This window comes from Gopherus flavomarginatus, chromosome 13 (assembly GCF_025201925.1).
Source record: "Gopherus flavomarginatus isolate rGopFla2 chromosome 13, rGopFla2.mat.asm, whole genome shotgun sequence".
Lineage (NCBI taxonomy): Eukaryota > Metazoa > Chordata > Testudines > Testudinidae > Gopherus > Gopherus flavomarginatus.
Window position 1 is genome coordinate 27616447 of NC_066629.1, and position 22514 is coordinate 27638960.

Consider the following 22514-nt stretch of genomic DNA (forward strand, 5'->3'; position numbering starts at 1 on the left):
GCTGCTGCACTTTCAACTTAGAATTCCTTTTACGGCAACGCTCTCAGAGCTGCCAGAGCCTTCTTGTTTTTCTCTCCTAGCCATGATCTTTAAGGCTCCTACAGACTGAGAACAAACCTGACTCCATTAACAAAAAACAACCTTGTCTCCTGTTTGCCGGGATGAGGGTTAGTTTCTCTCTTGCGGTTTTACAAGGTCTCTCTAGAGGCTGCCCCTGACACTCACGTTTCCCTGGAGTGGGCAGCCAGGTCTCTGTGCTTTACATTGGTGTGTGAATTCAGCGCTCAGAATGGATGTGGGACGGATGCCCTCCCGCCCTCCCATCCTCTCTCCCCCTCTGCACAGTCGGCACAAAATTAACTAGGTAAGCTCCTGCCAAGGTGCCTCAGGCCTGGCCTGGAGACCCCCAAGAGATATGGCCGGGAGTGGAGCGGGGAATTGCAATGGGGACACCTGTCTAACGGGAGATCCATTGACGCGTCAAAGTCATTTCAGGGAGCCCTCCGAATAGCTGGCCTCTGTTGAATGGCGAGCAGCTGTGAAAACCATTCAGATGAGCTCTCTGCCCACTGCCCCGCGACCTATCCTGTGCCCAGCGGTTAGTGCCTAGGGCTTGGAGATTGGAGGCCCCTGGGGTCACCCTTTGTGTGACCATGGAGGAAATCATTCAGTTAGCTTGCATCTCGCCCGGGCCTGACACAGTGGGTTCAAAGCAGGGGGCTCCCTGCCAAAGGCAGCACCAGGATTCAAAAGCTGTCTGGCAGGTCAGTCGCTTGGCACTGGCTGTAAGAAGGGCTCCTCAGGTCCCTAATCCAGAGCAGGTGGAGTAGGTTCATTCACTGGTGACCGCGAGGTGCTTTGGGACCCTCTGATGGCGAGCACTGGAAATGGACAAGAAGGGCTGCTCCTCTGTGCCCTGCAGCTCCCACCAGGCTCATGAATGGGATGAACTCCCGGGAGCAGTGGGTCAATGAGCAAGCCAAGGGTTTAATCCCACGTTCGCCCGCCTCGATGGAGAGTCTGGGGAGCCATGGCTAATGTCAGTCATTTCAGTGGGTGCAGAGGGAATTTCCCATCATGCACGAAGACAAAACACAATTAAAGGGGAGGGCAGCTGGTGAGCAGGAAAGGAAGGCCAGACTAAAACACACAAGCACATCGGGCCAGTGAGCCCATGATGAGGGGGCTCCTGGGATGGGAAGGAAAACAAGCCCCGCAACCCTTGGCTGCACCACATCGCTCATCTTTACTTCTGGGCCTCTCCTTCCCACTAGTAGCAGCTCTGGAGAAGGGCCTTGTTTATGTTGACAGAGGCCAGCCAAGTCAGGAGCTGCAACATTACCTAAAATGGTCAAAGGCAACTGAACAGGTCTGGCCAAAGCCCAGCCCCTGCCGTAAGAGCTCACTAATGCCTGTCTGCCTTCCAAAGACATCAATTTATTAAATCACTCGCGCGTGGGGGGAAGCAGCTCGACAAACAAACGCAGCAGCGGGCTCACAAAGAAAAGAAAAAAATCAGGCTTCTCGGGACACTTAACTCTTCCATAGTCTGTCTAAAATTCATGGGCTTGTGCGAGGCCAATCTGTCCCTGCTGCCCTCCCATTCTGTCCCACTGGGGTCATCCCTATAGCCACAGCTGTTCCTCCTCTCCCACCAGGGGCCATGCTGGCTCTCCTGCCCCAGTCCCCCTCCTCAGCCTTAGCTGTCTCTCCCAGCACACTGTTTCTGCTCCTGCTTGGCTGATGTCTGATCTCTGGCTGGGAGGGCATCTGGAGCTGCTGCACACTATCTGCCTTCAGCACAGTACACCGTAAGCATGCTCAAGGCGAAGCCACTGAGGCTTCTGCTCTGGCAACATCTCCAGCCTTTCAGCACTGCATCCACGTCCCTGCACCCCTCCCATGGTGCAGTGCCCAGCCGGGGAGAACTCGGTCTGCTTTGGTTTCAACCCCACAGATGTTGCATGAGCGAACATCCAGAAGGAGATCCAGCCTCCCCCATTTCTCCAGGGTTCACTGTTTCATCCTACTCTCATCTCCAATGGGATGGGCAAGAAGGAGCACTATTGCTTACTAGCACACTTCAGAAACAAACAGGACAGCAGACAATGAGGGGATCCTGGATCCTCAGTGGCATGTCACCACCGCCAGCAGATCCCAGCACTGGCTGCCTGCATAGAACCACTCACTGGGACTGCCAGTCCCTCAATTGGCAGCTGCTGCCTAGGGCAGGGGCAGATCTGGCTGGAGTTCTCAGAGGGCCACGTTCTGGCCAGTGTGATGCAGGTACGTTTACCTGTGCCCTCGCTTCCTTTCTTCCCTGCTCAGCTCCCCCTGACCTGGCAACATCCCCACAGAATTCTGCCCGTTCTTACCCCACTGGGACCTGGGACACTGGAAATGGCTGGCTGCAGCCTGGGTTTGTCCAACGCTCCCCTGACAGCTCACCCTGATCAGTTCTTCCCTGGTCATGCTGCAGCCCTCGAGCGAGGTGGGGCACTCTCATCCTGCCAGCGTCTATCGCTCCAGCCCCCAGGCACCCACACAGACCTTCCCTGGATGCTCAGCACGATGCCACCCCTTAACAAAGCAGCTCCCAACACCCGCTATTTCACTGGGAGAAACGCCCTACCAAGCTATCAGCCGCCTGTGGGGTGAGAGCCTTACCCTGGAACAGCCTTCCTGTCTTTCCCATGGCATCATCTCCAGTTCCTTTCCCAGCACTGCTGAAAACCGATCCCTGCTGCTCCCTCAATTTCCCCGCTATGGGCCTTCTCCCCCGAATGCTCCAATTTCTTCACCAGATGATGTTCTCTCAGCACAGCTTCTCTCTGCACCTTCCTACACCCGGCTGCCCTCTGTTACACCCCAGCAGCCCTTTGCCCGGGCAGATGCTTTAGGTGAATTCAATGCTGGTGAAAGGCAGAGGACTGACAGTCCTGGAGACATAGTGAGCCCTGCATGGGCAGTGACACTGCATGCCTCCCACGCACTGCCCCATCCCCTGGGCCCCAGCCCTGCCGTGCCGCAGTGCACCCCTGGGGGGAGCTGGGTCTCTAGGGCCTATTCTCAGCTCACACCGGCCAGCAGGCGAGAGCGACTTTTGGTTACCATCACCCGGCTGTTGATTTGAGCTGGTGACCTGGAGGTATACAAGGCCTTGTACTCCTCTCCTGTGGCCGCGGGCTGCCTGAGAGACAAGGATGGGGCCCCACAGAGGGGGTGAGCTGTGCTTACCATTCCAGGTGACTTCCAATGCCTGAGGCACCTGCGGGATGGTCCTGCCCTCCTTTAGAACAGGGCTGATATACGACGCTAGGTATGGGACAGATTCCCAGATCTGCAGAAAGGGAGACGGGGGCAGAGTTAGCATCCTGCAGCATCCGAATCCTCACTCTCCCTAGCCATTAACACACAAACCTTTAAAGAGGAGTCTCTCCACGGCTGGGCTCGTCAATAATGTATCGATTGCAGGTGGTCATGGATGTGGTGTTAATTATTTAGAAACAGCTCAATGAGTCATTACAACACATTAGTGTGGGAACTTAAGTCTGGGGTCTGAGATTCAGAAGACTTTCGCAGGGATGCTGGGAGAAGGAGGGGCTTTATGAAGCTATCGAGGCATGTGATGCTAGAAAAGCAGGCCCGGTTGAATGTACTGAAGAGCAGAGGGAACATTGCTTCATTTGTTAGAGCAAGGGATTGGGAGTCAGGACTCCTGGGTTCCATTTTCAGCTCAGCCATCAACACGCTGAGTGACCTGGGGCATGTCACTTGACTTCTTATGTCTCAGCCAGGGTGCCTGAGGAGAACCAGCAGGAACGGCAGAGGAAAGTAGGTGCTTTCTCTGAGACAGTGTTTCCAGGGGCAATGAAATTTGCTCTTGCTCAGTCACTGAAGCAGCCTGGCCATTAATAAAGGCAGCCGGGTCCTGGATTCCCAGGGCTTTGCTTGGGCAGCAGAACAAGATTCTTAGCACCTACCCAGGGACACAAACACCTCCCTGAGCACTACAGGGACAGAGACAAGCCTGAGAATACTAACATGAGAAAACCTGCTTAGCAAGGTACTCTGAGGGAGGTGTGATTCTGGCAAACCACAGACACCTGCTGCCCCCACTAGGGTGGGCTGGCTGAGCTGTCTTGTTTTTGTACATGCTACTGTGCAGGTTACTGATGAGGAAACAGAGGCGAAGGGATTTGCCCAAGGTCTCACAGTGAGTTAGTGCCAGAGCAGGGAACAGAACCCGGCCCCTGTCCTAAGCACTCCCCTTCCACTGCAACACACACGAACAATCAAGGACTGCAGCTCCTGGAGATCTGCAGTTGCCTTCAGAGAATGCCAGGTTCCCCTGCCATGTCACAAAGCTTAGTGCCCAAAAAGAAGGTGCGACAGTCTCATCACGCTGCGCCTTGCCAACAACCCCCTGCCCCCAGAGCCATGAATCAGACCCGACGGCTTCCATCAACAAGCCTCTTGCCTGTGGCTATATATAGAGCTCTGAAAGAGGGGCAGATTTGCACTACTCTCTTAAGGACTCATGACTTCATCCCCAAAGCAACCGTATAGTGAGGAGGTGCAGCAGGAATCCTTGTAGTTTGACCCCCAAGTCAACGTATCACTTACCCTACAGGGAAGGCCAGAGTCTCATCCTCTTTATGCAGCTGATCTTTGGAATCACTGTGAGAGGTGGATTTGGCTAAGGCTTAGCAGAGCAGGGGTTGAAAGTGCAGCCCTGCTCTGATCAGCATGTCTGTGTGAGGGGGTCTGTGCTCACTGGTCTCTGTGATCCCTACTCAATTTTTCTGCCAATGTTTCTTTTACAAATTATTTTATTGTCTTAAACCACCAGTGCTGTTGTCTCCCCCTGGGATCTGACTGTCAAGCTGGGCACTTTTCTTCTCAGGCCTCACAGATGCTGCACTGGAACTGAGTGAATAATTCTGTTGCTGAAACACGAGTCAGACTAGAATCCATCTCCCTCTCCCTGGGCTGGGCTAGTGCTGCAGGGCCAATGGGAGCAAAACACATGGAAACTCATTCTACACACCAAAATCATAGAAACGTAGGACTGGGAGGGGATCTGGACAGTCATCGAGTCCAGCCCTGTGCACTGAGGCAGGACTAAGTATCGTCTAGACCATCCCTGACAGGTGTTTGTCCAACCTGCTCTGAGAAACCTCCAATGACAGAGATTCCACAACCTCCCCAGGGAATTTGTTCCAGTGTTTAACTATCCTGACAGTTAGGAAGTTTTTCCTTTGCTGCAACTTAACCCCATTACTTCTCCTCTCCTCAGTGCACATTTTATTCCCCTCCTCTTTATAACAACCTTTCACATACCTGAGGACAGTTACTTTGTCCCCCACCTCCATCATGTCTTCTCCAGACTAAACAAACCCATTTTTTCCCATTTATCCTCCTAGCTCATGTTTTCTAGATCATTTATCATTTTTGTTGCTCTTCTCTGGACTTTCTCCAATTTGTTCACATCTTGCCTGAGGTATGGAGCCCAGAATAGGTTACTGTCCTTCAGCTGAGGCCTAATCAATGCTGAATAGAGCAGAAGATTTACTGCTCATGTCTTGCTTACAACACTCCTGATAATACATCTGTGACAGGGCCTTCAGTGGCTGGGCAGCTTAGTGGCTAGATCGTTGGTTAGGGGCTGGAGGGCAGGACCTGCCCTCCTTTCCCTTAGGTCCTGGCTCAGAGTCCTGGGCCACTCACATCCCTAGGCAGGGGAGATGCATCTTGCTCCCTATGTAAGTCCTTTAGTTTGGGGCATGGCCATGCTAGTCCAGTTTCCCCCCAGTTGGGGCTTGGCGGTAGATACCTCTTGGCAGGGGAAGACGTACTTGCCTCCAGTGGATGCGCTGGCAGGCAGGTTGCATCTGTGCCTTCAGGCAGAGACACAGAGAGCTCCTGTCTCTTCGCCAGTCAGCCCCTGGCTGAGGGGGGCTCCCTTCTTTTCTCCCTCTTCCAGGCCTGGCATTGGCTGCAGGTATAACAGGGCGGGGCCGGGCGAGTTGACCCCACAGGTGTTCTTTAACCCCTGCTGTGCCAGGCAGACGCCTCTCTGCTCCTTCACAGCAGAAAGATGTTTGCTTTTTTTGCAACAATATGACATTGTTGACTCATATTTCATTTGTGATCCACTATGACCCCCAGATCCCTTTCCACAGTACTCCTTCCTACGTGGTCATTTCCCATTTTGGGTTTATGCAATTGGTTGTCTCTTCCTAAGAGTAGAACTTGCATTTCTCATTATTGAATTTCATCCCATTTATTTCAGACCATTTCTCCAGTTTGCAAAGATCATTTTGAATTCTAATTCCTTCCTACAAGACACTTGCAACCCCTCCCAACTTGGTATCATCCACAAACTTTACAAGCATACTCTCCATGCCATTATCCAAATCATTTAGGAAGATATTGAATAGAAACAAACCGAGGACAGATAGCTGCGGACCCCACTCGATATGCCCTTTCAGCTTGAATGTGAACCACTGATAATGACTATGGTTAGGGTTTTCCAGCCAGTAGGTTTGTCTAGGCTATATTTCCCTTTTTTGTTTATGAGAAGGTCATGAGAGACAGTATTAAAGGCCAGCTCTGACCCAGATGTGCACAGGGAGCTGACCTGCTGAGGAAGCAGGGACCACTCTACACACCACGTTTCGCCCCATTACTACAATTTATAAGTAAAAATATGTAGCTTTCTTATAGGGTGTTCCATCCACAGACAGTACAAAATGGGACAGCGGGAGAAACTGAGGCACAGAGAGGGCAAGTGACTTGCCCAAGGTCAGTAGCAGAGCCAGACTAGAACCCAGGTCTCCTGACTGCTAGTCCTGAGCCCTTTTGCACTGGACCACGCCACAGTGGCTACATGAGTTAAAACAACGAGGAGTCCAGTAGCACCTTAAAGACTAACAGATTTATTTGGGCATAAGCTTTCCTGGGCAAAAAACCCACATCTTCAGATGCCTTTGTTAGAGTTTTTGTTAGAGAAGCTTTGCCCTGCAGAGGGAAACACTTCATACTCACCCTCAGCAAAGGACTTCACAGCTCCCCCCAAATGTCTCGAGAGCCCTGAGGTCGCCCAAGCTCACTCAGAGAGAAAGGCCGTGGGGAGGAGCTGCGGCTTGTGATGAGGTTTGGGAGGTGGGAGTCGATGTCAGGCTGTCCTCAGGCTGAGGAGTGCTGGCCCAGCCCCATGGCTGTCTATTGAAGCCCCTGCCCTTGTCTCTTATACACAGGATGGCCTGGCCACAGCCCTGCCAACGGGTAGCTCCCATAGTAACAGACCCTATGGAAACACCCAGGCCAGGCCACCAGGAGCCGGAGACTGGGGGAGAAGCTGTTGCTAGGCTGGATTTGTCCCTGCATGCAGGGTATGTCTAGGGGGAGCCCGTGGGGTTGCCTGTTGGATGGGCTTGACGCCTGCAGGCCTGAGTTACCTTGGCAGCATTGACAAGCCTCCAAGCGTTTAGCAAGCCGAAGCCGTGCTCATGGCTGTGGCTGAAGCCTGCCTGGTTAGTGTCCCAGTTGGTGCGATGATCTTCATACTGCAAAGGAACCAGAGGAAGCCACGTCAGCTGGAGTGACTCAGCTCAGGGGGGGACACACCTGCCTCTCGCAGGGTGAGCTAACGTCCAGCTACGCAAAGACGAGGGTCGCAAGGACTGGGGGAACTGGGAAAGCACTCTCCTAGCCTGGCTGCATGCATACCTATGGGCCCTACCTTGCAAACGCAGACCTAAGCCACCCTCCGGAAACTGGGGGAACCTGGCTACATCTGCCTAGCCAGCAGACTTTGCAGAAGAGACTGAAAAGTGAATTGTAACAGCAGCAAAGCCAACTCTGGCTCTGCCATGGGGCCTGATTAGAAAGCACAGCTCGTCCTCTGTTTAAACTGAGTCCCAGCCGAGCCAGGATTCCTTGCTCTTCAAAAGAAAAACAAACAGCACAAAGAACAAAAATGCCTCTGCTCTGAAATATCCCAGCTGGTCCCTTCCTCCCTCCCTGCCCAGATCGCAGCCCCTGGAAAGTCTAAAGGCCAGTTTCAAAGAAATAAATACAATCACTTAAATCAGTGCGAGTTGGGGCAGATCAGATCTGGGTCCCATTACTTACTGGGGTTTAGTGCTTTGGCAGCCGTTGTCTCCAACTGTGGAAAAAGTTATGCTGCGCCAAAGCAAGTTTTATCTCACTGTGTCACGCAAACTGCAGGGGACACACACACCAAGTACAAAAAATCCCTGCCTGCTGGCCAACCCTTGATGCCTCTTTCAGATTCACTATCTACTCCTTCCTTCTGGAGTCAAACTCCCCCTGAAGTCAGAGGGAGCTGTACCTGAATAAGAACGGAGCAAACAGCAACATTTGCAAAAGGAGCTCTTCCCACTCTCTGTTCCAAGACTCAGAATTCCTTGACTGCATCAGACAAACCAGGCTTTTCTGATTTCACGCTGCAAAGCACTTTAGGGGCCATTGCAAAAACTCCAGGGAGTGTATCATCTCGACCCCGCCACCCCAGCCCTACTCCACCCCGGCTCCTGCACTAGCCACACGCAGGCTCATCCTGGATACCTTTGAAGATTTGCATCCTGGCAGATTCAGGAATGCATGGAACAAATACCCCATATATCATGGTGACAGCAGAGAATACCGTCTGCCTCAGGCACATTCCTGGTGAGAACAAGGGGCGAGGGGAAGCCATCCATCCCCTGGGGTCAAGGGAAAGGAGAGATTGATGGGGGTGAGCTCACTGTTCAAGCCCATCCAGACCCACCCAACATGCACTGGAGCCTTCGCCAGCTGAGGGGCTGGAGGTTCTGTGCGGCTGGAACGAGGGGGACATCTCCAAGGAGCCCTTTTCTCACCTTGGTGGCTGTGAAGACAATGATGTGCTGGACATCTCGCCAGGTGAGACATGGTCTCACTTGGAGCATCAAGGCAATCATGCCAGCTGCGAGGGGGGCAGCAGCTGAAGTCCCCGTGTGGCCCTCGGTGCATCCTGTGCCTTTCTCCAAATTCCAGTCTGTCGTCACCTTGAAAGAAAGAGCCAAGGCGACATCTCTGGTCAGATGCAGCCTTCAGAGTGCTAGAGCTTTTAGGACGAGTGAGCCACCATGCACATCGGTCTGTGCATGCAGGAATCACCCACATGTCCCTGTCTCGCTCTCCAGGTTACAGCAGCAGCAGATGGAGGCTACACCTTGCTTGTAACACATCCAGTAACAAAACGCTGGGTACAGACTGGGCCCAGCGAATGCTCCTGACCGTTTGCCCAACGGTCAAGCTGAACCTCAGCCAAGCAACGAGGGATGACAAACCATCACTTGGGGGTTTTTCAGATGGTGTTTTGTCTTAACACACCCCCTAGTCCCAGCAAGGGAATTGGCCTAATCCTGCGAGAAGCCAGATTTCCAGCCCAGGGTTTCAAAGGAGCAGACAGAGGTTTGGGTGCCTTCCTGAAAGTCTACCCAGAGCTCACACAGACAAGGGCTCCCAGGGCTCTTCCTGGACAGGCCTGCGGCCCTGTGCTCTCCTAACTGCTTTTGCCACAGCCATGATGGCTCCTTGCCTCCCATGGGCAAGGTGACATAAATGGGACCATGAGGTGCAGCTGGAAATGGGGAAGAACAGCTCAGAGGCTGGGGGAACCAACGTCAACGCCACAGGGGCCTGGTCTGACAAGGAACCGTGTCACTGGGAAGCAGGGGGCGCAGCCATTCCAAGGGCTGTTCTTCCACTGTGCCTGTCTGCCCACTTATGGCACTTGTCTGGCTCCCATCACCACTGTACACAAGCACCTCAGTCTTTAATGTATTTATCCTCTGAGCACCACTGGGCTACAGGGCTGGGTGACCACCCCCATGTTACAGCTGGGGCACCGAGGCGCAGAGATTTGTCCAAGGTCATAGAATATCAGGATTGGAAGGGATCTCAGGAGGTTATCTAGTCCAAACCCCTGCTCAAAGCACAGGAAGACTGTGGCAAAGCAGGGAATGGAACCTGGAGCTCCCAAATCCTAGGTAAGTGCCTGAATCGCTGAAACAGCCTTCCTCTCTATGGTCTGTCCGTCCACTACAGCCCCCCAAAATAACCTACCTACCCCCATGGCTGCTTCACAGGCATGACTGCGGGAGGCTGGGTTGTCATTTGTTTGTCATAGTGCTCACAGACTGGGATTTTCAAAGGGGTCCAAAATCCCACTGACTTTCAATGGGAATGGGACTCCTAACTCCTCAAGGACTCTGAGCAACCCAGCCATGTAGTGCAAGGTGCTGTACACCTAGAAAGCAAGGCTGGCGCTTGCTTTTAATAGATTCATAGACCCCAAGGCCAGAAGGCACCATTGTGATCATCTCGTCTGACCCCTGGTATCACACAGCCCAGAGACCAGCCTCACAAGAATGCCTAGAAACTGAAAAAAACCCAACCCTGATTTAAAAACTGCTAGTGATGGAGAATCCATCACCACTCTTGGGAAATTGTTTCAGAGGTTAATTACTCTCAATGTTATCAATTTACACTTTATTTCCAGTCTGAATTGGTCTGGCTTCCACTTCCAGCTATTGGATCGTGTTCTACCTTCCTCTGCTAGACCGAAGTCCCCATTATTCAGGATTTGTTCCCCACGTAGTTACTTATAGACTGTGCTCAAGTCACCCATTAGCCTCCTCCGGTTTGCACACTAAGGACTGCAAACTCCCATCCACCCTACAAGTCCTTCGCCTGGGGCGAGACGTCTGCCCTAAAAAGGAAGGAATGAGCTAATAATGATCCCTGCTGATTAAATGCTACAGCGATCACCAAGCATGTTTCACGCTGCCAGTAGCATATTTTTCCCCTGCCCTCTCGGGTAACCAGCCCAGCCATGCATTCCAGCCTAAACGCTCAGTTTCTTCCCCCCAGGGCGATCAGAAGCGTGAAACCGACTGGAAGGCATGTGTATGGGGAGAAGTGTGGAGCGGTTATACAAAGGCATGTCAGAGTGGGAATCAGAGCATGAAACCCCGGCCAGGATGTAGCATTGGCACTTGTACCACTAACCCAACCAGCTGGGCATCTCCTCGCAGGAGCTTCGCACAGTATCTGAACAATGCAGCGGCCCTCCTGCAGGAGGGGAGCTATTTACAGGGACACACATACACAGAGGAGGGCTTCAGATAGTTTTGTTTGGCGTCGCTTCCCATTTCACAGACACCTTATGGCTTTTGGCAATAGAATAAATGATGGTGCTTTGCACTTGTACAGCGGTTGCTTGAGAATCTCCAAGCACTTCGCCAAGACGGGTAAATACTGCCCTCGTTTTAAGCATGTGCAAACCGGTACAGGGAGGTGACGGGACTTAGCTAAGCTGCTAGAAGCCAGGAGCCCTGACTTCTGCCCCCATGCGAACACTGGCAATGACAAGAATTAAAAAATACCCAAAGGACTCCATTGCTCCCCTTCCCCTAACACTCCCCTCACTGCAGCTTGTGGCTCCCTCCCCAGTGCACTTGGGCCAGAATTCTCAAGTGTGTCCAGGGACTAGGGGCCCCACCTGGGACAAGGGGTGCCCAACTGAAACACTCAATGACTCAGACCTTCCAATGTCTGGCCTCAGGTTTCTCAGATTGGGCACCCAAAGGAAGTGCCTACTTTTGCAAATGCAGTCCCCAGTCTCCAGGGCTGTTCGGTTCACCATTAACTCCAGGTAGGCTGGCGTGTAATCCGTTCAACACCCTGCCCTCTCCCCTGGAACGGCCACAGGAAGGCACCGGCGACCTCCTCTTTGGATGCCTGTGGAATTTGCAGCACATATGGGCTTTTTTGTTCTTTGTGGTTGCTGAGCCTATGCCAAGCTGCAGCCAGGCAGGCCAAGCTGCTGGAAGGTTCGTCATTCTCATTCGCAGCCAGAAATGGAACAACAACAAAGGGGCAGGATTTAGTAACGGGAAAGTCTGGAAACATGTCCCTGGGAGTTCACAGTCAAGCCACTGGATTAAGCAGAAAAGCAGCCACGGGCGGTCAGGACACGGCCACAGTAGGTTGTTGTGCCGCACACAATGGCTCCAGGGGTGGGGAGACAGAAGAGGAGACTGGCTCAGGAAAGGTCTGACCAGGACAGAGTATGGCTGCTGTAGGGATTAACCTTCAAGAGACCCGCTGCCAATTTGACAAGAAAACTTTGACTAGTTGCACATTTCACCTCCCCATCATCTTCTGTCTCAGGTAGCCCTTTACAAAGGTCACTGATTTAACTCAGTCCTTGAGAGGCGAGTGAATGGCCCAAAATGTCACAGAGGGAGTGAGCAACAGAGCTGGACGTGGGACCCTGGCATCCTGGCTCAGTTCCAGGCCCTCTTTGCTTCGTTCCCCATGGGGCTCGGAGTCAGCACTCCCAGGGGGACGGACTCGTGGGGTCCGAGGTAGAGAACTTAGAGCAGAAGTCGGCAACCTTTCAGAAGCGGTATGCCGAGTCTTCTTTTATTCACTCTAATGTGTTTTAGAAGGTCTCTCTTTATAAGTCCATATATTATATAACTAAACTAGTGTTGTATTGTAAAGTAAACAAGGTTTTCAACATGTTTAAGAAGCTTCATTTAAAATGAAATTAAAATGTTGATCTTACACTGCCGGCCGGGGTTCTGTTCACCTAGGCCGGCAGCGGGCAGAGCAAGGCCTGCAGCCAGGAGCCCGGCTCGCAAGGGTTCATCAGCCAGAACCCCAGACCAGCAGCAGACTGTGCGGGGCCAGCAGCCAGGACCCAGAGGGCTAGGGACGGACTGGAGTCAGGGATGGGGGCTGGAGATGTCAGGGCAGGTGGGGATAGGTATGGGTGGGGGTGCCAGAGTCAGGGCTAGGGTTGTGGGGGGGATGAAGGAGTCAAGCAGAGGGCTAGGTGTGTATGAAGGAGGTACAGGGCTCAGGGCAGGGGCTTGGGGTGTGTGCGGGGTTCAGGGCAGAGGGCGTGGTGTGTGTGTGTGTGTGTGTGTGTGTGTGGGAGGGAGGGTTGGGGGTCAGGGCTCAGGAGAGAGGGCTGGGTGATTGCCCCCTAAGAACTCCCAACCCCACTGCTCCTTGTCCCTTGACTACCCCCTCCCAGGATCCCTGCCCCCAACTGCCCTCCAGGACCCCCCCTCTATCTAAGCCTCCCTGTTCCTTGTCCCCAGACTGGACCCTACCCCCTACCTGTCCCCTGACTACCTTGACCCTTATCCACACTCCCATCCCCAAACAGACCCCCAGGACTCCCATGTCCCATCCAACTGCTCCCCGCCCCCTGACAGGACCCCTAGAACTCCCGACCCCTCTAACCCTCCCTCTACTCCCTGCCTGCCCCAACCCCTCTCCACACCCCTGCCTCCTGACAGAAACCCCAGAACTCCCAACTCATACAACCCCCCCAGCTCCTTGTTCCCTGACCACCCCCTCCAGAGGACCCCCCCACCCTAACTGCCCCCCCTGGACCCTCCTTGCTCCCGGTCCCCGGACTGCCCTGACCCCTATCCATCCGCTGCCCCCACACAAACCCTGGGACTCCCATGCCCCATCCAACCCCCGCTGCTCCCTGACTGCCCCCTCCAGAGACCCCCGCCCCTAGCCACACACCCCCGGGATCCCACCCTGCTCCCTGTCCCCTGACTGCCCCTACCCCTTATCCAACACTCCCCGCCCTGGGCCCTTTACCTTGAGGCTCCACGCAGAGCCAGACACGCTGCCCCACGGGAGATCACAGCCCCGGCCCTCAGAGTGTTGCGCGCGGTGGCAGCATGGCTCCAGTTGAGCAGAGAGCGTGTCTGCCTCCCCGCGGAGCCAAACGCTGCCCCATGGGAGCGCGCAGCCCCAACCCCCAGAGTGCTGCGCACGGCAGCAGGGCTCCAGGGGAGGGGAGAAGGCGGGAGAGGGGCTGGCAGCTTGCTGCGCTCGGCCTGACGCTCGGGCCCGGGAGCGCGGACCCCACGGCTTGCCGTGCCCAGAGAGTGGGGCCATTCGCCCACCCTGTGTGCATAGCTATGCTTCTGCTCCCTGCCCCCGCGGGGGGAGCAGAGGGCAGAGGAGAGCGGGCCGGGTTGGGCAGGATTTTTAATGGCACGCTGGAGTCCTGGCAGGCTCCAGCATGCCATTAAAAATTGGCTCGCGTTCCATCTTTGGCACGCGTGCCATAGGTTGCCGACCCCTGACTTAGAGGGTTCAGATTAGTGAGCTTAGGGGAGGTTTCTGGCTGGATGCCACTGGGCAATACCAATGTGCAGAGTGTCATACCCACACCTGGATCTGCAGTGCCCAGCAGTGGCCATGCAGGGGATGAAGAGCTTCTGTATTTGTGATGAATAAACTCCAAGAAGGCCAGACTCCAGCTTAGCATATTCTGGGGAGACCACAGCACTGGCCTGGCACTTACTATAGCCAAGCTTCGGCCCTGTCATTTGATGCATAGCCTGGTGCGCATGCTCCGAAACACAGGCCCTTGTTGTTATTCGTGGGATTGGTTTCCAGCCTATGCTGAGCTCCCTGGGGCTCTCCAGCCAGGGGAAGGCAGCTCTCACTTCTCTCTAAGTGGCCAAGGCAGGTGCTGAGTTGTAGTGACCGAGCCCTCGAGCAGCTGGCTGACGGCACTTGCCCAAGAAGGTATGTACAGCGTAGAACAGGTCAGACACAGAGAACACGGTGCTCCTCCAATGACACCACATGCAGCTTTGCCATGGGTGCCTGCAGTCCAGTTGTTTCTGCAGCTCTACAGTGAGGGCTGGGGCATGAGGATTGCAGGGGACATCTGCCCAGCACTCTGACCAAGTGAAGAGCTGCCCCCGTGCTAAATATGAACAGAAGAGTGGCCCGGCTTATGGCAGGGATGGATTCACACTGGTGGCACAAGTTCTGCTCTGGTTTTATAGCTGCCCAGCACCAGATTGCTCCATTGCTCCAAGCCACCTTCCAGCTCTCAACCCTGCTTGCTGCTGCATAAGCAACACCATATTCCACCTCCCCTCTCTGCTCTGCTCCGGCAGCTCCTCTTCCTGCTGGGGACCAGGCCGAACACCCCTCACTCCCCCTGTGAAGAGCTGCTTTGACTCAGCAGTTCAGTTCTCCAAATCCAGGAAGCGGAGTCTCCCCCTGGGTGCAACAGGACAGCTATTTCCCCCCTGGGCTGCCATATGGGATTTCCCACGGCTCCGTAGCCCCGGTTGAGGGCTGGCTTTTCATAGGCTTCCCAGCAGCTTACGCTAGAAGTATGAAAACCTGCTAAGCCCTCTCTGCCGCCCTTCTGCTTCCTGTGAGCTCAGCAAAGCCCTGGGCTGAGGCTAAGCAGCACTCATGTCATTACCATGTGGTCACCACCCAGCCAACCTGATGCCCTCCTGCCCTGAGTCTTCACTTGAGACACAAGGAGTTTCTCCCCACTCCAGCTCACCCTATTCTTCCCAGGAAGCACTTAGTGGCCAGTTTGGCTCAGCTTCTCGGCCACCATATCCTTCAGCCACAGAACTTAAAACTGGCAGGAGTTACCACCCTCTCCTGGAGGCTGAGTGCACGCACCAGCCATCTCCTGCCCTCCGCATGCCCGTCTCATTGTAAGACTATCACACATGGATTCCTGCCAGCTGAAGCAAGGGGGCTGTTCTAGCACTGCTCCAGCTTGTATAGAGTTAATGCTGCCCCTGTTAAAATTAAATGGATGCTATTTATTTTTAAAACACAAAGTAAGAGACAGGCCCAAGCTGCAGAGATTGATGCACTGAGGGCCGTTATCCCATCTGGAAGTGAATTAAGATAAACTGAATTAAGACCACTTTAATTCTGAATAAGAACATCCACACAGGGGTTCAATGCAGTTTAACTAATCTACTTTAAATTCACATCTTTAGTTAATTTGGATCAACTTTCCTGAGTGTCCATTGTGGACAAAACCCTAGTTACCTAACTGTAACTATCAGTCAGTAGAGAAGTAAAGCAGTCATAGCTTGGTAGCAAATAAAACTACCAGGTCAAGTTCTATTTTTTTGGATGCAGCCGTGTAATTCTAGACTAGCTCCACTAAAGGCAACAGATTTATTCTCGCTTTACACTGGTGTGTAACCAAGCAAAATCTGGCCTTTGTAAGAAGTATCTTAGATAAGATGCAAGTAAACAAGTTAGCCTTAGAAAAGTCACTTGAGAAGGCTCCAAATGGTGCATCATTCCATCCTTCATCATGCCATAAAATCAGCTAATTAAAATTGGTTCTGGTCAAAGCACTGGACAAGCTGGCAGAAACATTCGTCCCTCTCCACTCACAGTGGGATATAACTGCATCCTCCATTGCCAAGAACTGTGCCGCCTTGGTTGACTTTTATATTCAACTCCAAAGCATTTTGTCAGCTTTTATCAGCCGCAATTTGCACTGAGATACTGTATGTTCTACAAAATAAAATAAATAAAAAATACAGCACCACAAATGTCAGTCAGAGATGCAGTTCATGCCAGAGACCATATTAAATTCTTCCCATTAACGGAAACGGCAGAACATTTATAGTCTGAAAACTAGATGGCTGTCAAAAACATTAACTCCAATACTATGAAAGGACAATTACAAAGCACAAAGAGAAGAGAATATTCTCTGTAGACAGGGGTATATTTAATATGCCCTACATAAGAGATACAAGTTTATTGGAGTAGTGATCATGTTACTGTAAAAAGAGAGGACAGATCTACATCATGTGTAATTCCTGGGCCGTGCAAGGCACCCAATTCAGACTCTTTGATGGAAGAGTAGCGCCTGTTTTATCATCATATGAGGCCATTCTTTAAGGAGAAAGGGCATGTCAGACTTTTTAAAATTAGCTCACAGACCTCAGGTTTGGAGGAAGCTGGACATAAAAATGAAAAGTATAGCAGAGTCCCTAATTGAGTAGTGTTTCTTTTTCTCCAGCACCAGTGGTTTTCAAGCCAGCATGAATTAATTCAAGTTATTTTTAAAAGGAAAACTTAAAGCTCCATTATAGATTTTATTTCTTTTGTAGCACCCTGAGTCTAACTATTTTCTTAGATGGGGATGTGGTCTTTTCTAGTTAGGAAACACTGATTCTTTGCACTAGCCCCTGGGGTTTTCAGAGAATAAATGAACCTGGGGCTCATTTACTTGTCAGCAGACAAACTGAGTGGCTAGTTAACTTTTACTCTCATCACCGTCTCTTTCATTGTTGCATTTTCCTGGACCTGGCCCCCAAGTTCCCCATTTCTATTTGGAGACCTTGTTTTGCTTCAATTAGTTATCAAAGTCTGGTTTGCAAAGCAGAGATCCAGTTACAGACCCAGAGCTACAGAGCTGGCTCTTTCGGAGAGTCCATGTTTGTAGAACTACTGCCAAACCAGAGCAATGGGAAATTGGCAGATCTATTTAGAACTTGGTGGTCTCTTCTAGGGAGCCAGGGACAGCACATACGCATCATGGACAGAAGAGAGCTAGAGCTCTGGGGGAGAGAGAAAGGGTAACTGACATGCCCCTCTTCCATGCCTGCTATCTTGGAAACACCCTGAGTTTTCCCAGGGCTGCAGCTCCAGGGTAATCTCTCTCCTCCCACCTTCTTGTATTTAAAAAGAGCGGCAGCCCATAAAAACTAACTACTGTGGCTACTGAATGTTAGTAACTTTGGAAATAACACAGCCAAGCAGGCCCAAAGGAAGTGCCAGTTGCGTAAGCGGAAGCCCAGCAAACTGTCAGCCTCCTGCCTCCATAGCAGGGTCTATGAACTCCCTCTGTTTGATTCTGTTCTATAGAAAAGCTATTGCGATCCCTAGCATTGTCCAAGACAGGCCCAGCAGTGTGTGTTCCCACTAGACAAACCACTGTTTGGTTCTCTTTCTCCCTGCTGTGGAAAGGTGGCTCAGGGACAGCCCATGAAGGACATAAGACCAGCAGCAATTAGATTTTCACTGCCTGGTTTTTCCACAAGAACAGAGCACGAGGATTTTGTTTTACTCTGCAGCACAGCTCACAACAGCATCAGGAATGCTTTTGGGGTTCTTTAGATAAGCAAGCACTGTCTAGAGGCTTAATCTTTGGCTGCACTGAAAAGCTTGGGAGGGAGTGTGGAGGACAAGCCTGGGGTGAGTGACTGCCTGTGTGATACCCAGGCACATGGCTAGAATCTGCCACTTACACAGAAGTGCATGAGGAAGAGGTGGTGTCATGTCTCACCAGACTCAGCACTGCCACAGGAAATGTACTGAGCTTCCCTGCCCTTTCTTTCCAGTAGGATGCCATGCTGGTGCCTGGGAAGCTGTACCTCCAACAGCTCACATGGCACAAAACACAGAGAGTGTGGTTTCCATGGCCCTGACGTACATCTGCTGGGATAGACAAGGCCATGTGTGCACTTTGGGACCTGGCTGCTAAGACACAATTGTTGGGAGGTACAAAACGTTCTCCATGTGCCGCATTACAACAAGACCACACGGCCGACCGCTAGGCCCGGGAATCAATCACACTCATCATGTCTTGGAAAAAATTTTGAAGGAGAAAGTCGTTAAGGACATTGAGGTCAATGGTAATTGGGACAAAATACAACATGGTTTAACAAAAGGTAGATCATGCCAAACCAACCTGATCTCCTTCTTTGAGAAGATAACAGATTTTTTAGACAAAGGAAACGCAGTGGATCTAATTTACCTCGATTTCAGTAAGGCATCTGACACGGTTCCACATGAGGAATTATTAGTTAAATTGGAAAAGATGGGGATCAATATGAAAATTGAAAGGTGGATAAGGAACTGGTTAAAGGGAAAACTACAACGGGTCGTACTGAAAGGTGAATTGTCAGGCTGGAAGGAGGTTACTAGTGGAGATCCTCAGGGATCAGTTTTGGGACCAATCTTATTTAACCTTTTTATTACTGACCTTGGCACAAAAAGTGGGAATGTGCTAATAAAGTTTGGGGATGACACGAAGCTGGGAGGTATTGCTAACACAGAGAAGGACCGGGATATCGTACAGGAAGATCTCGATGACCTCGTAAACTGGAGTAATAGTAATAGGATGAAATTTAATAGTGAAAAGTGCAAGGTCATGCATTTAGGGAGTAATAACAAGAATTTTAGTTATAAATTGGGGACACATCAGTTGGAAGTAACAGAGGAGGAGAAGAACCTCGGAGTATTGGTTGATCACAGGATGACTATGAGCCACCAATGTGATATGGCCGTTAAAAAAGCTAATGTGGTTTTAAGATGCATCAGGCGAGGTATTTCCAGCAAAGATAAGGAGGTGTTAGTACTGTTGTACAAGGCACTGGTGAGACTACGTCTGGAATACTGTGTGCAGTTCTGGTCTCCCATGTTTAAAAAGGATGAATTCAAGCTGGAACAGGTTCAGAGACGGGCTACTAGGATGATCCGAGGAATGGAGAACCAGTCTTATGAAAGGAGACTCAAAGAGCTTGGCTTGTTTAGCCTAACCAAAAGAAGGTTGAGGGGGGATATGACTGCTCTTTATAAATATATCAGAGGGATTAATATCAGGGAGAGAGATGAAGTATTTAAGCTTAGTACCAATGTGGACACAAGAATAAAGGGATATAAACTGGACACTAGGAAGTTTAGACTTGAAATTAGACGAAGGTTTCTAACCATTAAAGGAGTGAGGTTCTGGAACAGCCTTCCGAGGGAAGTAGTGGGGGCAAAAGACATATCTGGCTTTAAGACTAAAATTGACAAGTTTATGGAGGGGATAGTATGATGCGACAGCCTAATTTTGGCAATTAATTTGGCAATTGATCTTTGATTATTAGCAGGTAAATAGGCCCAATGGTCTGTGATGGGATGTTAGATGGGGTGGGATCTGAGTTACTACAGAGAATTCTTTCCTGGGTGCTGGCTGGTGAGTCTTGCCCACATGCTCAGGGTTTAACTGATTGCCATATTTGGGATCGGGAAGGAATTTTCCTCCAGGGCAAATTGGCAGAGGCCCTGGAGGTTTTTCGCCTTCCTCTGCAGCATGGGGCATGGGTCAGTTGCTGGAGGATTCTCTGCAGCTTAAGGTCTTCAAACCACAATCTGAGGACTTCAATAACACAGACATAGGTTAGGGGTTTGTTACAGGAGTGGGTGGGTGAGATTGTGTGGCCTGCATTGTGCAGGAGGTCAGACTAGATGATCATAATGGTCCCTTCTGACCTTAAAGTCTATGAGTCTATGTTGGTAGCTCCTGCTATGTGCTGGACGCTGCACCCATGCAGGACACAGCCCATTTCCTAAAGGACTTACAGGCTGAAAAGAGAAGCAACATAAGAAGTGGGGGCTAGAAGGGGACATGTTCCTGTTACAAATTTCAGCTGTCTCTTTCCCCAGTAATGAGGCTCAGGCACAAGTTCCCCTGAGCACCAGTGACTCTGCCCGGACCTGCAGGCACGGAGGCACATGCTTTCCTTCCTGGAGGATGCACACACAGAATGTGCACTTGTTGCTTGGAGCTGGTTAACTTTGCACACCTCTTTCTACCCTGAGCTGCTAAGGGCAACAGTCTGAGACTGCAGCAGGCTGGCAAGACTCCAGGATGCTCTGGTCCAAAACTAGGAACATACCGGGGCAGATCCTGAGCTGGTGGAAACTGGCAAAGCTGCACTGGCATTATGCTGGGGACCTGATGCCCTGGCTTTCGCACTGCACCAAAAGCCGGGACACCTGTTTGGCCCAGGGAAGCAGGTTAGTGTGGCGACAGGTCATTTCTGGCGAAAAAGGAAAAGTTGATAAAATATTCCCCAAACCGCCAGGGGTTAAGCATGCCCAACCGGGGAAGGAGAGGCAGCCAATTAGCTTAATGACCCAACCCAAGTCACAGCTGTCACATGTTCATTCCCTGATTGGTGCAGCACAGCCATGGGGACTGGGCAGCCCCAAGATCCACCTGTGCTGTGACAGTCTCTTGCCGTGTGTTCTCCTTTGGAAAGCACAGTCAGAACACAGTTTTCTAATGTAGGGTCACAGCCCATTAATGACGGTCACAGAAGCAGGTAGTGGAGAGGATGAAGAAGCTGCTTTGGAGTGTAGGCAGAGTCCCGTTAAAGCCAACACCCGGTTGATACTTTAGGACAAAAATTTGTGTTTAGGTTTCCTAATAAGAATCTGTTTAGATACAAAATTTGACATGGGCGAGAATGTGGAGGGGCAGTGCCCACCGGATGCAATGATCCACATGAGACAGACGTGCTAGTGAGAGAGAGTGGTGCATGACAGGAAATAAACAGATCACCCACTGGCAATGTTTTTGTAGGCATTAGACCAAAACAAGAGCCCCCTGCCCAGTGCTTCTCCTAATTGCTTTCTAGGATGTAGCACTATCCCAATCCCAATGCCCGCTGAGAGAACCCTGTGAATGAGTGGGCTCAGGTGGGGTGACTAGACAGGTAGTGATGATGAACTGTATTTCCTCCAGCTCTGAAGCTCTCAGTTAGTTAAGCCGTGCTGCAAGCCGGGAGGAGGAGGAACTGTGTCCGAAACTCCTGCATCCAGACTGGCTGCCTACGACAGGTGAGGAGGACTTGCCCATTTGTCTCTAGTGACAGCAGCCACCCCAAGGACAACAGCCTCCTGCCCTGCTGCTGCCAGGGGAACCCAGGCTCCAGCATGCCATGGTCCTGAGCACCACCAGTACCGTGCAGGCTGGTGCTCATGGGGAGCCAGCCACACTCCAGCTGAAGCAAAGAAAGAACAAACGTCAGACAGACACATGTTGTCATGTGAGGCTCCCTGCTCCAGGGTCCTGGAGCAAACAGCTGAGTGGGTTAAACAGGCTCACGCCTACCTCGGAGGCGAAACACCATGTCACAGTGAGGCTAGCACTAGGGAGATGGAAAATTAGAAGGGCTTTCATTGCTCATGCTTCACCCCCCGCTAGTGAAGGGACCCCCACAATAGTCTGGCATTGCACAGCTAGATAGGGATTTTATGCCTTTCTCTGACATATCCAGCAGCAGCCACTCTCCCAGACAGACACCAAACGACATGGACCATTGCCTTGTCCTGGGATGGGAATGGTTAATTCCTGCTCTGGGCTACAGCCACAGGTCTGCTGAGCTGGCTTCAGCCCCGTACCTTGAAGGAGTGAGGGGGGAGGAAAGATGGCAAAAGGCGGCTATACCCCTTTACACTCCCCTGATCCCTGGGGGAGTTGGGAGTATCAGCACATTTCTGTGGTCGCTAGTCTGTGTTGTGCTCTCATGTCCCAGCTCTAGCAGCATCCCACTGGGCACTGATACGCACCAGGGACAGCTGGAGCGCAGCAGCACTGGTGACACCCCCCAACACCACGGCCAGGGCTTGGTATGGCCTGTTGCTCCGGCTTTATGCCATCTGGGGATTCCTGCCAGCTGCAGGGATCCCGACAGCTAGAGCAACTTTACAGGCGTTGCTGCAGCGGCACAGAAGGACGGTAGCAGGGCCAGAATCTGATCTATTTATTCTGGGTGCTCACCTTGCAAGGGAACAACCAGATGGGAGACGTGCTTGTGCCCCTGCCCACCCAGCTCCTCCAGGCTCAG

General features: G+C 51.8%; 1 protein-coding gene across 3 annotated transcripts in view; it reads right to left on the minus strand.

Annotated features, from left to right (window-relative positions):
- The window catches only part of PCSK7 (proprotein convertase subtilisin/kexin type 7), a 62615-nt gene that overhangs the window by 11369 nt on the left and 28732 nt on the right, over positions 1 to 22514 (minus strand). For all 3 annotated transcript variants that reach the window (XM_050921886.1, XM_050921885.1, XM_050921888.1), the window contains exons 9-11: positions 8889 to 9056; positions 7464 to 7571; positions 3238 to 3340 (exon numbers count right to left, since the gene is read on the minus strand). In XM_050921886.1, coding sequence (XP_050777843.1) covers positions 3238 to 3340; positions 7464 to 7571; positions 8889 to 9056 — 379 coding nt within the window. The remainder of the gene's footprint in view (positions 1 to 3237; positions 3341 to 7463; positions 7572 to 8888; positions 9057 to 22514) is intronic.